General features: G+C 37.1%; 1 protein-coding gene across 1 annotated transcript in view; it reads left to right on the top strand.

Moving 5' to 3' along the window:
- The window catches only part of LOC107584377 (actin filament-associated protein 1-like), a 48,281-nt gene extending 28,282 nt beyond the window's left edge, over positions 1-19,999 (top strand). The window contains exons 6-18 of the mRNA XM_016270964.1: positions 3,149-3,328; positions 7,365-7,457; positions 9,467-9,542; positions 11,530-11,679; positions 14,635-14,846; positions 15,072-15,217; positions 17,008-17,125; positions 17,261-17,497; positions 18,017-18,137; positions 18,600-18,764; positions 19,019-19,209; positions 19,337-19,501; positions 19,672-19,999. Of these exons, the coding sequence (XP_016126450.1) occupies positions 3,149-3,328; positions 7,365-7,457; positions 9,467-9,542; positions 11,530-11,679; positions 14,635-14,846; positions 15,072-15,217; positions 17,008-17,125; positions 17,261-17,497; positions 18,017-18,137; positions 18,600-18,764; positions 19,019-19,209; positions 19,337-19,501; positions 19,672-19,698 (1,881 nt within the window). The 3' untranslated portion in view covers positions 19,699-19,999. The remainder of the gene's footprint in view (positions 1-3,148; positions 3,329-7,364; positions 7,458-9,466; positions 9,543-11,529; positions 11,680-14,634; positions 14,847-15,071; positions 15,218-17,007; positions 17,126-17,260; positions 17,498-18,016; positions 18,138-18,599; positions 18,765-19,018; positions 19,210-19,336; positions 19,502-19,671) is intronic.
- Positions 20,000-20,485: the final 486 nt, after the last annotated feature.

The following is a 20,485-nucleotide window of genomic DNA, read 5'->3' as shown; positions in this document are numbered from 1 at the left end:
TGTGTTGCGGTCTTTAACGTTCCACCTGGAAACAAAGATGCCGTGCCGCCAAACCCCCTCACGAAAGAAGAAAGCCGTTGTGTTTACAGCTGTGATGACGAGCACTTATCAGGATCAACTAAACGCTGGATTTTCAAAAGTATGTGAAAAAATTTAAGTTTGCGGCATAGAATCTTTCAAATATATCCGAGAGTTTTACACACTGGTCTGTTATTGTGGCGACATTTCCACACCCCGAAACGTGACGATGAACGAAACGAACTGTGATTGGTTGTTTGACATGTCGGTCAAACGGCCTCATGGGCGGGCCTTGGCCAATGAAAGCTGCCATGGATTCCAGACCTTCAGCCGTCAGTCTGAAGGTCTGGCTATGCGAGACTACCTGTCAGCTGACAACAGGCCATAGCAATATAATAACTTCTCAATCTAAAGTGATTCAGGGACAATTTGCAAATGTATTAACTCTTTCCCCGCCAAACACAGAATTTTCTGTTATTCATGAGACAACGCTTCCCTGCCAAACATGGAATTTTCCAGGTTTCTGTGTTTTCACTGTTACATGCTTATGGAGATAGAATTGTTGCTTAATTCCAAATAAATAGATTAAGATCTATAAATAAATGTGAAGAGATTAACAAACATTAAACATATTGACAAATACATAGAATTAGATCCACAAATTAATCTTAAAGTTTCACAAACATGAATTAAATTCACAAATAAATATTTATGTCACAACCACAACTTTGCCTGGCATTTATTTGTGAATTGCGTCCTGTGCATTTGTAGATAGCTGCTCGCATTTGTGAATCGCGTCCTATATCAAAACATTATCTATGCATTTGTAACTGCAGGTTAAAGCATCCCATGTCCCTTTGAGCTGCATTAAACAGTGTGACATCTAAATATCACTTCAGATGCAACTTGTTTCCTCTGCATTGTAAAGATGAATTTTGTTGATATTTATACCATTTGTTTGGTAACAGCCCAAATGTCTCATTATTCTAATTGACAAATTATATGCAATAATTTGACTCAAAAAGATGAGGCACACTTTAAGAAAAAATGGCTTTATAAATGTAAAAATGCTTTTAAAATGTTATATATACATCGACTTGACTGAAAAACTGGGAAATGCTGTTGGCTGTTGTGTGACGGCAATTTAACCTATTACACAAACAAATGTTTATTATGAGGTTGAGTTCAGTTATTTATTAGTCAGTTACTTATTGACACTTTTATTTCCATACTGAATAAATGATTCCATATCGCGTTTGAATACAGTATAGTGTTGTTCCCATATAGCCGTGATTTAAAGCTTTCTCTGGCATTTTCAAAGGCAAGTAACATAAAATACTGTGGCTTGGCATGATACACAGTCTAATGGTCTAACGAAATCCAATTTTAAACATATTTTACTGTACCCATTGTATGGCCCTTATATGACCTATTTGAGCCAATGCAGATGCATGAAGTTATCTCAGGATGAGACCGCCCTGATTGTAAAGCAAAACGTGATTGGCTATAGCGAGATCGTGCTACGATTGGTCAGCGAATGTGGCTGTTATCTGATTGGCTTGACGCTTGTAGACGCTGGGTGGAGTCCACGTATTTGTGGATTGTCAGCACGTCTTGATGCAAGAAATGCTTCACAATTCGCAAATGCACAGGACACGATTCACAAATGCGTGCAGCTATCTACAAATGCACAGGACGCGATTCACAAATAAATGCCAGGCAAAGTTGTGGTTGTGACATAAATATATATTTGTGAATATGTTTTTTTATTTGCAAATCTCATTTTATTTATTTGTGAATTTAATTCATGTTTGTGAAACTAAGATTTATTTGTGGATCTCATTCTATTTATTTGTGGATCATAATCTATTTATTTGGAATTAAGCAACAATTCTATCTCCATACATACTAGGGGGCGCTATTACGCATCTCCTGAATGAGTCTTGAATGTGCCGATCAAAAACACAGATCGGGAAGACAGAAATGAGCGATCTCATATGTATGCATATGAAAAATAATACCATCATCAACACTAACCGCATATAAGTGAAAACTGCCTAATGTTATAGAGTGAAATGTCAATCCAGGAAGTGGTAAAGGCCTGTACAAGCGTTGGGAGTACTGATGGAAGCCATCTACTGCATCTTTGCTTTGATAATATTACTAAATATGATCCAAATGTAGTATTTGATAAAAATGCGATTTTCTCAGCTTTTTGCTCAAAATGTTGCTGTTTTTATGAAACCTTCCTACATTCAAGTGTTGAAGCTAGATTACATTTTTGTTTTTTTAATTTTTTGTTTGAAAGTAGAGGGTCTGATCTTTATTTTGATGTATTGCATGTTTAGATATTCATACAACAAAATATTCTAGGGGCCATGACATTTTAGTGAAACTCAGCAAAAACGTGGTGGCTGGCAACTTTTTTCAAAAATGCTGGCGGGGAAATAGTTCATTAGTAAAATAAATGTCATGCTGCTAAGGTCTTTATAGTATTGCACATTTTTCACATTTTCATAAAATTTTAATATTCAGATTATTTTAATGCAGTGAAAAGACATTTAAACAATTTGCAATACATTTTATGTATTTGGAGACAAAGCTTACTTTAAGTTGCAATAGTACAGCATCTGGCACACTTTACCCCACAGAGCTATTTTAGGAAAAATACTTAATTTAATAATTAATGGTAAATGTTTAGTCTAACAATTTACTTTTCTACATAAGTAATTCTATTTTTAATTCTGAATAGGTTTGCTTTGAAATTTTACATTTATGTAACTTGCTTGCCATGTAAAAAAGTACCTTGACATGGAGAATTAGTATTATTTTTAAAATAAAAATGCAACTTTTCTCATCCTTATCTATTTTATGTGCATTTCATAATCACAGGAAGCTGTATATGATTTGCCTAAATGTATGGTCACTTGAAAATTGCACAGTTTGCATGATTATCAATGTAACTCAGTTTACCCACTGGCACATCTTAACCCACTCTCACATTGCTTCTATTTCTAAGCGATTCTGCTTGGTTTGACTCAGCTTATGTTGTAGTGTGTAAACAAAATTATTTCAGCGGAAAATATTTATAAGCTAAATAGCTTCCTTAATGCATCTCTCTTTCTCTAAGTGCTACAAGTCCTCCAAAGACCAGACTCCACAGATGGAGCTCCTCCTGTCTGGCTGCAGTATCACACACATTCCCAAAGACGGCAAGAAAAAGAAGCATGAACTGAAGATAGTCCATCAGGGAGCTGATGCTCTGGTGCTTGCCGTTCAGAGCAAAGAACAGGCCGAAGAGTGGCTAAAGGTAATCAGACAGTTCAAAAAGTGCTAGGCTCATAGGATTGTGATCAATTATGAAAAATCTAGAAACCAGCTGTCAAACAGCGAGTTTTTCTGGTGAACTACATGGATATGCTCATCTTTCAGCATAGAAGTTAAACAAACCAGCAGTAGCAGTCCTCAGGTCCAGCTGTTCAGTGTTTGTGTTCAGTTGGGTGTCTTGGGTTAAAAGCAGGTTGCTCTGTACATTCTAAATACAGAACGTCTCGGTTACGTATGGTAACCCTCGTTCCCTGAAGGAGGGAACGGAGACGTCACCGAGGCAGGGCGCTGAGAACCAGCGCCGACCACCCCGAGAACCAATCGTGCAACCTTGAGGGCTCGGGACACGGTGAAAGTCTTCACTCGAGCCCTACCCCTACGGCGGCCCGGGAAAGCATAGCCATTATTTCTGGATCCGATCCAGGCATTGCTACGGTCCCGGAGGAGAGCAGCGCAGCGCAGCCGAATCTTCCTCTCCAGAAAGCTCTGGCTCACCCTCCGATGCTGCAATCGACATCCGATCGTCAGGGGGAGCCTCGGAAGAAACAGGTGGTACTCCCCGGGAGGGTCCAGCCTGCTCTTTTTGAGAGCTCCACTGGTTTCGAAGTGCTGGCGGGCTTGGGCATCCCCGGAGGGGAATTCCTCACCGTGACCGTAAGACCAGTCCGCCCACCGCCAGAAAAAGGACGCCCCCGGCTGCCACCAGAGGGAACCCCAGATCTAGGCAGTGGCACGGGCACTCCGTGACGTCGGGAGTGACCGACTGAAAGGGAACTATACAAACTAGTACATCTTTGTTCAATATATTTAAATATTTTATACCCACCCACAGTTCATTTCACCTCCATGCGCAAGGCTCGTGTGAGCCTAAACTCTAAAAAGTGTTTCCTGGTTTAAGTTCAAAGGGTTTTAATCTTAGTGACTCTGAAGATTGTGCTTGTTGATTACTTGTTACTTTGATAGTCTGTTTTATATCTATTTGAAGCCGTTTTCCTCCACATCTGGTTTTCACAAACATCGTGAAAAGTGCTAGTGAAAGTCTCTGGGCTCTCGTGTGATGGATCTACTATTTTATAAACTGAAAGCAACTTATACTGCACAAAAATCATCAAAACCAGCTGCAGTCAATGGACGATTGATGAAAATAGCATTTCCCTCATTGCTGTCCATCACTCCTCTGGTGGCACTGTTTATAAAGACATCATTCGTTGCAACTTATAAAATCATCGTCTCATTTATAAAAACAAAAAAAAAGAGATATTCTTATTCCGTTACTATGATTCCATGTGGTAACAAGCTTCTGTTTATTGATTTGCGGGCAGGAAGGCACATGCAGTGAGCTGTACAGCAGCTTCAAGTGGGTGTGGACATCAGACTATGCAAATATACAGCCCGGGAAAGCAACAACCGCTGTAATTGCTGTTTAGGAAGGGGGCATAGCTCTGCGCTGTTTGGTCAGGTGTCGTGTGTACTAAAAACATACTGAAGTAATTGATTTCTGCTTGGGATAAACAGAAACCACCCTAGCTTGGAGGGATTTGTTCTATCAAATCTATTGTTTGATCATGTTCTAAACCAATAATAACCTGGTATTTTATTTATTCCAAAGAAACTTGAATATTCCACTATTTTCAATTCTGCGTCTAATGTCTCTCATATAAAATAGTTTATTTCCACTTTTAAAAAATGGTTACAATTGAAGCGGAGCACAAGTGAATGACTTGACAGCCACATTCTGCATTGTGTTACATTCATGTACACAGTGTGCATGGCAAAATGTGGAGGTGGTGGCAAGTTTGTGGCTTTTATTTAATTGGAGACAAATAATGCTTTTGATTTTTGACTATTGCAGAGTTCCCATGGGAAATCAAAATCGAATAGAATTATAGTTTTCTAGGCCTGGAAATATCATGAAAACATTAAAAGTCTTGGAAAAGTGAAAAATTTCTTTAGTCCAGTTTATTTATTTATTTATTTTTATTATAGCATTTAGAAAATTGCTCTTTGTAAGTGAAATTGCTTTAAAAAGTGTTTGTTTTAACTTGTTAATTGTCTTTTTTTTCTAGATTAAATCATTAGACACTAGTAGACATTAGATCATTAATAACACAGTAAATAATCCACTGAAACACTTTTAAATATTCACAAAATTAGATTGTTTCTAAATGTGTTCAGTTTTGCACTGATTCAATTAAACTTAGTTTTTACAAGTGGAACTAAATGGTTTATATGGAAGCCATTAGTATTAAAAAGAGTGGAATATTAGGCGATAAGGAAACTTTTTTTGAGCTTTAATGGAATACTTCATATCTTCAAACAAAATTGAGGAACATTATAGAAGCCCAGAGGCGTCTGTGGTTTGTTAATGCTTTATCCAGTTTGCTAATGATTTATTTATGGAAAGTGTTAGCTTGTTGTTTTCCATGATTCATTTTTAATTCTTTTTAGTGTTGTATCTCTCCTCTGCACTGTTTTCCTCTTTGTTCTCTCTCTCTTCCAGTCTTTATTCGATTAGTTCTCTCCATGTAGCTCCTCTGTTCTGATCCTTTGGAGAGGCCTGGGGAAATTCCACCTCCTGTCTTTCTTCTTCCCTTCGTTCTTCTTTCTTCTCTCTTTTTTGTCATCTGAGTCTCCTCTGCCCTGGGCGGGAATGGTAAGATATGGAGTACATTCTTTTTGAATGTATCAATGAACGTGACCACTGTACAGTGTTGAGAATTGTATTCCTCTTGTCACTTCCTGCTTTCTGTTGGGTTGCATTTTATCAGCTACTGAGTGTGTATGTGGGTGTGTGTGTGCTGATTGGTGTGAAATTGTTAATTACTGCCCTTACTGAATGCTTGTCATTGGCTTTGCTTCTCATCACGCTCTATTGTGGCAATTTTACATTACGACTCAAAGTTTGAATGTCCGCAAACATTTGTTTGACCTATAACTTTGACTTTGTCGGATTTCTATGCAGTAGTTCTCCATATTAACTCTTCATTTAAAAATATTCATGCTAATGAGGGCACATTAGCACAGCACAAAATATTTTTTGACTGAGCGAATCCCAGAAACCCACTTCTTTGCAGTCAAAGCCATAGAGTGAGGCCACAGCCTGCAATTTTCCCGTGAGCCCAATTATGTAAACCGGCTGCCAAACCCCAACGTGCTGCGTCAAGTTACAATGCTCAGAGGAGCTCAACGAAAAGGATATTTGGTTATATTTTGGTCTTTGGCATGGGGGCAGTTTGGGAAGGGGGTGTGTAAAGGTGAGCTCCTCTCTTTGTTCACTCGACACCAATGGTTATTGTTTTTTTTGGATGTTACCCCCAGGTAATATGAGGTCACGCTCATATGTGGCGGCGAGGAGTCTGTGCAGTCTAGAGATTTCTGGATATCTCATTCACACAGAGCCACTGCACAGCGCATAGACAGCCACGAGAGCAATGACGCATGTAACAGCCTTCCAGCTGCACTTCCAACTGCATGTGACGTGCCCAATCCATTTGAGCGCATGTGCATGGCAGAACGTGGAGGTGGTGGAGAGTTTGTGGCATCTGTTTGACTGGGAGCAAAGAAAGTTTTTGATTATTCAAGGGTTCCCATGGGAAATGGAATAAAATTTCAAGGCTTGGAAAAATCATGAAAAAGAATAAAATCTAATGAAATGATGACGTCTTGGAAAAGTCATATATTCTCAAATCATATTGTAAAAATATACTCACTAGAAAATTGCTTTTTTTAATAGGTCTAAGGAAATTTCTCTAGTTAATGTCATTTGTTTCCTAGCTGTATATTTATTGATATAAAAATATATCAGCTAAATTGATCTTTGAGAGTGCAATATCTTAATTCCAGGGAAGTCATGAAATTCATTGGGCAAAAGTGTGGGAAATGTCATCTTTTTTTTTCGAAAAATTGATCAGTATCTATAATAGAACGATTTAAAAATGAGATATTGAGGGATATTGAGAAATATCAAATTTCTGCCTGTAATTTTGCACTTTTACTTTTTGTTCTGTGGTCTCTTTAAGGTGATGAAGGAAGTCTGCTCAAATGGAAATGGAGTGGTGGACTGTGATGGAGCTGGCTCTGGTTCCCCTGTTCACAAAGCAGAGCTGGAAAAGGTGCGAATTCATAATTCTATTTATGTATAGTACTTTGTGTGTGTGTATGTGTGGATTGTTTTTTTTTGGATGTTACCCCCAGGTAATATGAGGTCACGCTCATATGTGGCGGCGAGGAGTCTGTGCAGTCTGGAGATTTCTGGATATCTCATTCACACAGAGCCACTGCACAGCGCATAGACAGCCACGAGAGCAATGACGCATGTAACAGCCTTCCAGCTGCACTTCCAACTGCATGTGACGTGCCCAATCCATTTGAGCGCATGTGCATGGCAGAACGTGGAGGTGGTGGAGAGTTTGTGGCATCTGTTTGACTGGGAGCAAAGAAAGTTTTTGATTATTCAAGGGTTCCCATGGGAAATGGAATAAAATTTCAAGGCTTGGAAAAATCATGAAAAAGAATAAAATCTAATGAAATAATGACGTCTTGGAAAAGTCATATATTCTCAAATCATATTGTAAAAATATACTCACTAGAAAATTGCTTTTTTTTAATAGGTCTAAGGAAATTTCTCTAGTTAATGTCATTTGTTTCCTAGCTGTATATTTATTGATATAAAAATATATCAGCTAAATTGATCTTTGAGAGTGCAATATCTTAATTCCAGGGAAGTCATGAAATTCATTGGGCAAAAGTGTGGCAAATGTCATCTTTTTTTTTCGAAAAATTGATCAGTATCTATAATAGAACGATTTAAAAATGAGATATTGAGGGATATTGAGAAATATCAAATTTCTGCCTGTAATTTTGCACTTTTACTTTTTGTTCTGTGGTCTCTTTAAGGTGATGAAGGAAGTCTGCTCAAATGGAAATGGAGTGGATGACGTCTTGGAAAAGTCATATATTCTCAAATCATATTGTAAAAATATACTCACTAGAAAATTGCTTTTTTTAATAGGTCTAAGGAAATTTCTCTAGTTAATGTCATTTGTTTCCTAGCTGTATATTTATTGATATAAAAATATATCAGCTAAATTGATCTTTGAGAGTGCAATATCTTAATTCCAGGGAAGTCATGAAATTCATTGGGCAAAAGTGTGGGAAATGTCATCTTTTTTTTTCGAAAAATTGATCAGTATCTATAATAGAACGATTTAAAAATGAGATATTGAGGGATATTGAGAAATATCAAATTTCTGCCTGTAATTTTGCACTTTTACTTTTTGTTCTGTGGTCTCTTTAAGGTGATGAAGGAAGTCTGCTCAAATGGAAATGGAGTGGTGGACTGTGATGGAGCTGGCTCTGGTTCCCCTGTTCACAAAGCAGAGCTGGAAAAGGTGCGAATTCATAATTCTATTTATGTATAGTACTTTGTGTGTGTGTATGTGTGGGTGTGTGGATTTACTATGCCTGCAGAGTACATGATGGTCTAACCTACATGCAGGTTTGTGAGACTGTGTGGCGGTTTGCATGCTTGCCAGCTTCACCACACCTCATATCCTGCACAGGCGCCTCCTCTCTGTGTTCCTGCACAGTGGCTCTGCTGCCAGGGCATGGAGGGCTATAAAAGCATATGCGTACCAAATTCCATCTTGCCACGGATGTGTGTTGCTGGCGAGGCTAAATAGGAGTGGGAGGAACTGTGATCTTATCATTTTTTAGAACACATTCTTTAATATGCACTATGCTGCAACATTATTTTTGCTGCGTGCGCATGTTGCACTTGTTTATGTGTGTGTGCTGTTTTTAGGACAGATCTAAAGGGGGTTTAATGTCATACCTCTTAAACTGGCACAGCATGCATGAGCCTAGTCTAATTATTCACACTTAATGCAAAACAGATCCGCTTCGAGGTTTGTTTGGGTAGACTGCAGAGGTTTAAGTGTATGGTCTTTAGTTTTCTACACTCTTTGTGTGTATGTATTTAATGTGTCTGTCTATAAACAATTTATCATTAAATTTAACAATGAATCCACTGTTATTTGTCTCGTTGAGTGTTCATTCTTCTGCTGAAATGCGTGTTTTCTCTAACTGCAAGTATACCTGTAACCTAACTCTTGTTTTGCAGAAGCTGTCCTGTGATCGGCCCAGTTCAGATGGAGAGCCTTGTCATGACAATGGCATCTCAGATGGCAAAGATCCAGGTGAGTTTTTATGTTCAGTCCTTTTTTTGGTCCATATCATTGGAGACCACAGATGTAGAGTTACTTTATATAAAGGAAGGGTATTTTGTGGCATACACTGTAAAAAATGGTAAGCAGCTAGCTAATATATCTATAGCTGTCTATCTAAAATATTTGATTCAGTGTTTAATTAGTATTTGATAAGTTGATTCAGTGAAATTGAATAATAATAAACATTTTCAGCATCTGTTTGTCAATCATTTGTCAGTTGTTTTTGACTGCTGTATTGTGCTCGGAAACCTGTCAGTTACTAGATAAAATCACTGTATTTAAAAAAACACACATTTGTTAGTGTTTTAATTCATGAAATGAACTTTTTGGTTAAGAAAACAAACTTGGTAAAACAACAGAGCAAAAAACATAACAAATTTAATCCCATAAAGTGGATGTTTATTTGACTTGAACAGTTCCATTGTTTGAACAACGGCTAAGTCAGGGCAAGGAGACCCTTCTTAAATAATCTAATAGGATTATTTATCTAGTATTTACACCACGCTGTCTCGATCTGGGATTGAACTTTTCGGGACATCTGTTTCAGGTCTGTGGAAATGTTTCTTTTTTTTCAATTTGAGACTGCCTTGCTTCAGACGTGTTGGTGAAGAATTGCCTAATTTGAGTGGAATCCAAAACTTGTGCATCTGCAAAACCGTATGATTGACAGCTCAGCATCACGGCCACAAGCCGCAGTAACTGCTGTGCTGTTTTCACATGAGTTATGGCAGCTGACCTCTGATAAACCTATAGATAAACAAAGGCTGATGTCTTATAATAATTCCTGTAAAAGTGTAAGGTTATGGAAAGGTATTGAGAAAGTTGTTTTAAAAAAATGTTTAAACAAAATATTTAGGGAAGCATTTCTTGGCAGCAGAAACATGAACCATTTCTATCTGATCTCCTCTGTCTCTGTCTGATAGCACCTTAGATATCCTTACACCACACCAGCAGCCATCTACTGCACTTCTTTAATGAAGGATGGAAGACAAATTTAAAAGAACCAAACAGATTAATCAGATTCGTCATATTCTTTCCAGCTGTCGTAACTGCTGAGACGCTGTGAAATCATATTAGCCTGATCGCAGAATTTTCCGTCATGATAAAATGAAGAACTATGTCTGTATAGGTCCTTTAAGCGCCAATGGTTTTTGCATCTGTGGCTCTGGGTTTTGCCTCATGCCTGAGGCTGCTGTGCAGAGACAGAGAAACTTTAGAGGACTCTGGGTTCAAATGGGCTTAGCTTTAATTAAAGGAGTCGCCAACTAAGATGTAATCTTCTGCAGTGAAGCTTGGACCAAGTCAGGTCAGAAGAGCAAGAGTTTCACTGTATCTTTATATGTTTTCTTTGTGCTTGTGAGCTGCTTTTGTAGTAGGCCTTTTGAGAAGGAGAAAAGCTTTTAATTTGTTGTGCTGTAGCTTCTTACACACTTTAACCCAGTCCAGATCTCAAACTGCTAGTTTGCTCACATTGTCCACCATTGGTTTGGAATAGGATGTGACCTGAACTGTTTCCCACAGTGTGTCCTTTTACTTTCAATGTTTAAGTTTGTTTTTTCTAGATCTTTTGTTTCTTACAATACCATTAACCACAGACCACACTCCTCAGATAAAAGTATCCGAAAAACTTGGAGAAGAACGAAGTTGGTTTCACGCATTGTTTAGGATTTGGATTAAAAGTCTGAAGACGTGTCCTGTCATTGTCAGTTCAGCCTCTTACTCTCTGGCCTAAATTACTAACGTTTTAAAATGAACAGTTTGCCGTTTGTCATTTTCTATAATTCAATCTTTTCCCACCAAATCCACCCCCCAAACAAAATATTTTCCAAACCCATCCCTTGTTATAGTTGCAACACCAGTGGTTTTCTAGATAACTAGCATATCTGTATAATATATTACTTTATAAAATCCCATACATATATTTCACACTCTGACACTAATTTGCCTTTTTTTGCAGCCAAAGGCAAGAAGAACTCTAAATCAGAGCAGAAAGGCACCGTGGGACGTGTGACTGGAAAGAAAATCACTAAAATCATAAGCCTGGGCAAGAAAAAACCATCTACAGATGAACAGACCTCATCGGCGGAGGAGGATGTCCCAACGTGTGGTGAGCGCTTACAATACCATTTTGATATACATTACCATTCAAACGTTTGGGGTCGGTAAGATTTTAGCATTTAATATTGTGAAATAGTTTTTATTTTAATGTATTTTGAAATGTCATCCTTGCTGAATAAAAGTACTAATTTTAGATTGTCCTATACATACAGGAACAGGTAGAATAATGCCTGTAATGAACAAGTAACTGAAATCAGTCACTAAATAATATCTGTAATATCTATAGTGACAGATAAAGATAGTAAATATCAAGGCTTTTTTATTGCATATTTCAGGATTTGGTTTTATCTGTTTTGGCAGCTCCCATTGTTTTCATCCTCAGATATGCAGCCAAAACTCTGTCTAGTTTTTTCCGCCACCTAAACGCGTTACCCAAACAAAGGATTGTCTTGCTCTTCAACCACATAATACCTAGATTTTTGCCATTGCCATCACCTGAGAGAGGTTGATAGTCCTAACATTAGTGATTGACAGCCTGTGAATCATGTTAATGAAGCATTCAATTTGCTGGATATGGTTCTGTTAATATTTTTATCTCAAAATTTGATTGTCAGTCGTAAAAATTCAGGAAATAACTTTAGTTAGATAATGCACTGTCTATTTAATAACCAAAGTAGCAGAAGCAAGGACCGGACAATATGTGACCTTGGACCAAAAAAACAGTCATAATGGTAATCTGAAAGTTGAATAAATAAGCTTTCCGTTTATGTATGGTTTGTTAGGATAGGACAATATTTGGCCGAGATACAACTATTTGAACATCTGGAATCTGAGGGTGCAAAAAAATCTAAATATTGAGAAAATCACATTTAAAGTTGTCCAAATTAAGTTCTTAGCAATGCATATTGCTAATCAAAAATGACGTTTTGATATAGTTATGGTAGGACATTTACAAAGTATCTTCATGGAACATGATCTTTACTTAATAGCCTAATGATTTTTGGCCTAAAAAAAAAATCTATTATTTTGACCCGTACAATGTATTGTTGGCTATTGCTACAAATATACCAGTGCTACTTATGACCTGGTTTTGTGGTCCAGGGTCACATATGATACTACATCAATATGGGCTTTCTGTTTATCTATATAGTTGTTTTTATTTAACTGTAATGTATTTCAATTTGTTTTATCTCCATTGTGCTTTGCGCAAATACACTACTGTTAAAAATCAGCAAGGATTGAATTGATTGCATTAAACTGATCAAAAGTAACTGTAACAAAATCTATAATGTTAAAGTTTTCTATTTGAAATAAATGCTGTTCTTTTGCATTTTCTATTCATCTCGTAAGCCTGAAAATATATGTATCACTGTTTCCTCAAAAATATTAAGCATTTTTAAACCGTTTTCAACATAGATAATAATAAGAAATGTTTTTTGAACACCAAATCAGCACATTAGAATGATTTCTGAAGGATCATGTGACTCTGAAGACTGGAGTAATGGCTGCTGAAAAATGAGCTTTTCTATCACAGGAATAAATTACAGAATATGTTGACATGCTTCCGTACAATGTATTGTTGGCTATTGCTACAAATATACCAGTGCTACTTATGACCTGGTTTTGTGGTCCAGGGTCACATATGATACTACATCAATATGGGCTTTCTGTTTATCTATATAGTTGTTTTTATTTAACTGTGATGTATTTCAATTTGTTTTATCTCCATTGTGCTTTGCGCAAATACACTACTGTTAAAAATCAGCAAGGATTGAATTGATTGCATTAAATTGATCAAAAGTAACTGTAACAAAATCTATAATGTTAAAGTTTTCTATTTGAAATAAATGCTGTTCTTTTGCATTTTCTATTCATCTCGTAAGCCTGAAAATATATGTATCACTGTTTCCTCAAAAATATTAAGCATTTTTAAACCGTTTTCAACATAGATAATAATAAGAAATGTTTTTTGAACACCAAATCAGCACATTAGAATGATTTCTGAAGGATCATGTGACTCTGAAGACTGGAGTAATGGCTGCTGAAAAATGAGCTTTTCTATCACAGGAATAAATTACAGAATATGTTGACATGCTTTAATGTTCAAAAAACACATTATTTTTCAAATACTGTACATTATTGTAGGTCCTATATGCCCCGCCTCTCTCAAACGCTTTGTTTTCTACAAAGTCCCTCCTTCCGACAAGCGCAGTCTGCTCTGATTGGCCAGCTGACCCAGTGCATTGTGATTGGCCGAACACCGCAAGCACTCGTCGGAAATGTAACGCCCCTTACCACACACACACACACACACACACACACACACACACGATGCGCAAAACTCTTTTGAACAGTCAATAGCAAATACTTAAACTAATAACAAAACAGTAGCTGATTCAGAAGTGCCAGATTGTCATAGCAAAGTCAGAATTACCTCCTCTCCTAGGTTCACGAAACAGTCGTCCATAAAATGCATTGATGTTCTGTTGTAAGTCATCTTAAAGATTCCTAAATGCATCTACTTTCTGGAAGGCCAAATAAAGTGCTTTTGCTTTCGCCTAGAAACACACAGCGTCTCCCTGACATGGCTGCTTCAACACTAACTGCTGTTACTGAAACCACGCCTTCTTTCTTTGCATGCACATTTGGGCGGCATTATGCAAATATTTCCACATAGTGAGGTAGATATGTGGGGGCATGTTAGAACGAGCCATTTTAGGGGGGCGTGGCAGAGTCTTAACTTTGATAAAGAATATCTCTTTGGTTTTGAGACTTAAGTCTTTGCAACTTCAGGGATCTTATCTATGCACAATCAGCTTGTAACACTCCAAAGAGAAAGGAAAACTTGAAATCGCATCATATGACCCCTTTAACATGAAAAAAATATAAATTATTGGCAAAATGTTTAAACGATTCTTCCCCCAACCCTATCATCGACACTTTTACTTGTGGGTCTGTCTGTTGGCTGTAATATCAATCTCTCGGCCCAATCCTACATTAACAGGCTATCTGAATGTGCTGTCCAATAACCGCTGGAGAGAGCGCTGGTGCCAGCTTAAAGACAACCAGCTGTTGCTGCACAAGGACCGGGCAGATCTGAAGACACACATGGCCTCTCTGCCGCTGCGGGGGTGTGAGGTCATTCCAGGGCTGGACTCCAAACATCCCTTTGCCTTCCGTCTGCTGCGCAATGGACAGGAGGTGGCTGTTCTGGAGGTACGTGCCAAGTCCCTCAGCTCTTGCGGGGGAATTAATGTGTCTGAGACAGGACCTCAGGGCAGGGATTAGATGGATGGTTTGGTTGGCTTGCTTTCGTAATGATGTCACTGCTGTATCATGTGTAGAGTGGATTCGCAGAGACTGCATAGATTAGTGCTTTATTTGTCTCGTATTCCACTGACACTCATTCATTGCATCTTTCCTCACTCTTTTTCCTGTCAGGCCTCCTCCTCTGAGAGTATGGGAAGGTGGCTGGGTGTCTTGCTGGCCGAAACGGGCTCCACAACAGATCCTGCTGCACTGCACTACGATTACATTGACGTCGAAACCACTGCTAATGTCATTCAGCTGGCCAAGCAGTCATTTTGGTGAGAACCCAGTACTGCTAAAAAAAAATTTATTAGCATGCTAGTAACTTTTTCGGTAACACTTTAGAATAGGGAACACATAGATTTCCCTGAACAGCCTCCTTATTTGCTGCTTATTAATAGTTAGTAAGGTAGTTGTTAAGTTTAGGTATGGGGTAGGATTAAGGGATCTAAAATATGGTCATGCAGAATAAGGCATTAGTATGTGCTTTATAAGTACTAATAAACAGTCAATATGCTAGTAATAGGCATGCTAATAAGCAACTAGTTATTAGTGAGAACTGGTCCTTAAAATAAAATGTTACCACTTTTTCGTGAATAAATTTAAATTAAATTAAAAGTTTCCTGTACTGCATTTGCATGTTCATATTTATAAATATTTAAATATATGTTTAACATAACACTGCTGTTCAACAGTATATTTAATGCACAAAAATAAAAATATAAAATATTTATACAATTTAATGTAATATAATATTTTATTTAATATGCTATTTAATACAATGTTATATATTATATTAAATTTATATGTAGTCATTTAGCAAACACTTTTATCCAAAGCGACTTTGGAAGCAATCAGAATCAACAAAAGAGCAATGATATGCAAGTGCTATGACAAGTCTCAGTTAGCCTAACGCAGTACACGTAGCAAGGTTTTTTTTTAAATGATATAATAAATAAAAAGAAAGCAATATTATAGTTGTATTAGTTATATTATATTAGTTATATTCTATATTCTAGTGCTATCTTATCTGTAACTTGTATTTGTAATTGAGGTTATTCAAAAAATTCTCATTCTTTTTATCTGTCATTAAATTATACATTTTGTATTCACTACTTTTATTTTTTTGTTATATATTTATTATTTTAAATACATTTACTAATTATTTTATATATTTGTATAGTACCATTGAAAAGTTGAGGTCAGTAAGATTTTTTTCCAAGAAATTTATACTTTTATTTGGCAAGGATGCATTAAATTGATCAAAAGTGACAGTAAAGACATTTCTAATGCTACAAGATATTTCTGTTTTAAATAAATGCTGTTCCTTTTTTTAAACTTTATATTAATAAACAATGAAAACATTTATCAATGTTTCCATAAACATATTAAGCAACAACTGATTTCAACATAGATACAGTGATAATAAGAAAAGTTAATTGAGCAGTAATGGCTGCTGAAAATTTAGCTTTGCCATCACAAAAATTTAATTACATTTTAAAATGTATTAACAGTTGTTTTACATTGTAATACTACTTCACAATATTACTGTTTTACTGCTTTTTTGATCAAATAAATCTATATAAACTTTATATTAATAAACAGTGAAAAAATTTATCAATGTTTCCATAAACATATTAAGCAACAACTGATTTCAACATAGATACAGTGATAATAAGAAAAGTTAATTGAGCAGTAATGGCTGCTGAAAATTTAGCTTTGCCTTCACAAAAATGTAATTGCATTTTAAAATGTATTAACAGTTGTTTTACATTGTAATACTACTTCACAATATTACTGTTTTACTGCTTTTTTGATCAAATAAATCTATAAATGGCTTCTTTCAAAAACATTAAAAAAAAATCGTAGTGACCCCAAACTTGCCCCTTTTAATAATTAGCTACTGATTGTTAATGCCTTCTAGTATAGCTAACTACTAAGCTTGACTGTAGTTAAAGTGCTCATGAGTTTTGAAGTATCTTTCCCAACACTACTGTTTAAAGTTAGAGTTTAAGTTCTCTGTATGACATTTGTATGTGTAGTAATGAATATATGTATATGTTCACAGTTTCACCAGTAAGCGTGCAGTTTCTCCAAACCCGTACTTGGATAACCCAGTCAATGGTTATGCCTGTCCCACAGGGGTCGCTCTGCATTATGATGATGTGCCCTGCATCAATGGATCGGTAAGAAAATTAACAACCTTTAAACCCATTAAATACTCACCTTCTTTTCTGATCCTGCCTAACTCCTCTCTGTCCCTGATCCACTTTTTCTTTTCTAATCGCTCTTCTCTTGCTTGCATGCTTGCGATACGGAAGGTACCAGATGCGCACTACTCCTCCCCAGCTTCAGGGGACCGTCGGTGGAAAGAAGAGTCTCATTATGAGAATACAGATCTTTATGAAAACATGCCCTCCCCCAAACTAGCAGCCCGCTACTCTCCCAAATCCATCTGCTCGCGGTCATCTTCCACAGGGCATTACAACACACCGCTCTCCACCAAATCTCTGTCCTCTTCCTCCTCTCCCTCAGCTGCTAATACTAACACTAACCAGGTGACTAACCAAGGCTAACACAGTAAATCTCAAACAATGGATATCTGTATCAGATTTGTATTTTCAGTTAATATTAACAAACACAGAATGGAAATATACACACAGCACAGTGCATGCATTGTGGACCACCCAGCTCCAGAAATTAATGCTTTTGATCTATATAATATCCATGTCTGTGTGGCCGTGGCCATGGCCTTGAATGGATTTACTGAAGCCTTCGTTCACTCTGGGTTACATTTTATAGGCCAAAGATAGAAAAAAGGGTTGCTGCCAGCTATAGTATAACTAAAAGAAAATGTCCCCTCAAGCAACATGTGTGGTTTAGTAGATGTGGTTTGCAGATCTAACCTACGTGAAATTATTTGCATGAAGTGGTAATCTTAGAACTAAATCACAAATCACACCCTTAAAATGTAACGGGTGTTAACAGCGAAATCAAAGTCTTTAAATATCAGATGTTTGTTAGTAGTCCACATACCAGTTTCAACTTTTTTGTACATGTTTCTTTCAACCAATCAGCTCAAGGGAAAGAAAGGCCTGACCACCAATGGGTTCGCTGCAAAGCAGAAGTTGGATAAGAACCAGCCCAAAAAGGCCAATGGAATCAGCAGCACTGTTCCAGTGAAACGCAACAACTCTAGTAAGAGATTGTAACACATAAAAGCACATCTGATAATCTCAAAATGAGTCTTTAAATTTTTTTTTTTTAAGTCTGCATCCATTATCCTAGCTATTACACCACTAATTTATTTCAAGGAAAAAGAAGCCACACAGATTTGTGGAGAATGCCGGTATGTGGAAATTGCAGTGCTGTTAGACAGCAGTGGATCTGTTGACATGCTCCTTTATAAACTCAATCACCCCAAATTCCATTTCAGACAGGCAGTCAGTCAGTCACAAACATCCTAATCATCCAGTGGCCATTTACGTGGACTTGCAAATATTTGGATGTGGTATACTGTATATTCTGTCTGCCTTTTAATCTGCGTTTGTGGTCTCAGAGGCCTTTAATGCGATGAAAAGACTGAATCCAAAAGTTAAAAATGGAAAGATTTTCTGACGATGGTTTACTTTGATTATAATGCATCATTAACCTTCACAGGTGTGGATCAGTATAAGTACGGGAAAAACAGAGTGGAGGCAGATGCCAAGAAACTCCAAGCGAAAGAGGAGGAGCTGATGAAGAGGAAGCAGGAAATTCGAAACCGCCTGACCCAGCTGAAAAAAGACAGGAAGGACCTCCGCACTGCTATAGAGAACAACACAGGTGAGGATGTCAACGGGATTCAAGTTTGATTGAATCTGTATGTGTCAATGACAAATAAGAAAAAAGAAATAGCATTAAAAGGTTTGAGGTAATAAATACTTACATTAAGCAAGAATAAATTGATCAAATTGTGACAGGACATTTATAATGTTACTAAAGTTTTCTATTTCAAATTATGTTTTTCAAGCTTTCTATTCATTAAAGGATCCTGAAAAATGACAGTTATAACCTCTCCCGGTGTTTTTTTCATCCAGGTAAGCGCTCTCAGGCATCTTTGACAGAGAGACTTAAGAAAGTGGAGGATGAATGCAAACTAAAAGAGGAAGAACGAGTCAATCTGGAACTGGAGCTGACGGAGGTGAAGGAGAGTCTGAAGAAAGCCTTGAACGGAGGCGTCACCCTGGGCCTGACCATTGAACCCAAAATGGGCAGCTCCAGCCCACAGGTCTGGAAAAACAGCAACTATTTCTCTAACATAGACATGATGTAATACTAACTGTAGGGTTGTGTCACTTTCATTTTTAAGTGATTAAAGAAAAGCAGGTATCAAAATGTGTCTCGTTTGTTTTTAGTCTCCAGTGCTAATGAGGCGAACGGTTGACAACTCACCCATTTCCAGTTGTGACACCAGTGACACTGAGACCTGCTCTCTACCAGTCAACAGTGCATCTCTGCTGCGGCGTCAGACACAACAGAAAGCCTCACCTGTGCGAGGACACGTCCTCAGGAAAGCCAAGGTCAGTAACCACATGACACTTATTTTCTTCATCACACTAGATATTAATAGCAGTTAACATATGCTGGGTCATATGTAAAAGCATGATCCTAAAGTTGCATTTACTTTAAGATGTTTACACTACAGTGCATATTTTCCCCTGTGTTCATTCTGTTCTTTTTTTTTTTGCAGGAATGGGAGATGAAGTCTGGCACATAAGTTCTTTTCCACTAACTTTTAATTTTCGCTGTATCTATTTATTTTTGTCCATATATGAGTGATGTTGAAATTGAATTGACTGAACCATAGACACACTATTTTCCAGAATTAATTCTGGAAGACCTTGACTGAATCTGGTGCCCGGTGCTGTTTATCATTATAGCACCATCCCTGGATCATGATCTGACTATAAAGTGACTTACAAATGAGGAAAACTCAAGCAATTTGTCATATAGAGGCCAACAGTAATTTATATACACTACCGTTCAATATACCATTTTGGGGTCAGTATAATTTTTTTTAGGAATTGATACTTTTATTCAGCAAGGATGCATGAAAGTGACAGCAAAGACAAAATATTTATTTCAGATTAATGCTGTTCTTTTGAACTTTGTTCATTAAGGAATCCTGAAAAAAATGTAGCATGGTTTCCACAAAAATATTCAGCAGCACAACTGTTTTCAGCATTTATAATAATAACAAAAGAAGTTTCTTGAGTGTCAAATCAGCATAATAGAATGATTCCTGAAGACTGGCGTAATGGCTGCAAAATATTCCGCTTTGCCATCACTGGAATTAAAATATATTAAAACAGAAAGCAGTTATTTTAAATTGTACTAATATTTCACAATGTTACTGTTTTTCTCCATTTCTAATCAAATAAATGCAGCCTTGGTGAGCATAACAGACCCCAAATTGTTGAATGGTAGTGTAACACTAGAGGAAAGAGAATTATTATTATGATTTAATGTTATCATGAACACAGAACATTTCAGATTATGGTCCA

Source organism: Sinocyclocheilus grahami, unplaced genomic scaffold (assembly GCF_001515645.1).
Source record: "Sinocyclocheilus grahami isolate Dianchi unplaced genomic scaffold, SAMN03320097.WGS_v1.1 scaffold59.1, whole genome shotgun sequence".
Lineage (NCBI taxonomy): Eukaryota > Metazoa > Chordata > Actinopteri > Cypriniformes > Cyprinidae > Sinocyclocheilus > Sinocyclocheilus grahami.
Note: the sequence above shows the minus strand (reverse complement) of the source record. Positions and strands in the feature narration are given on the sequence as shown.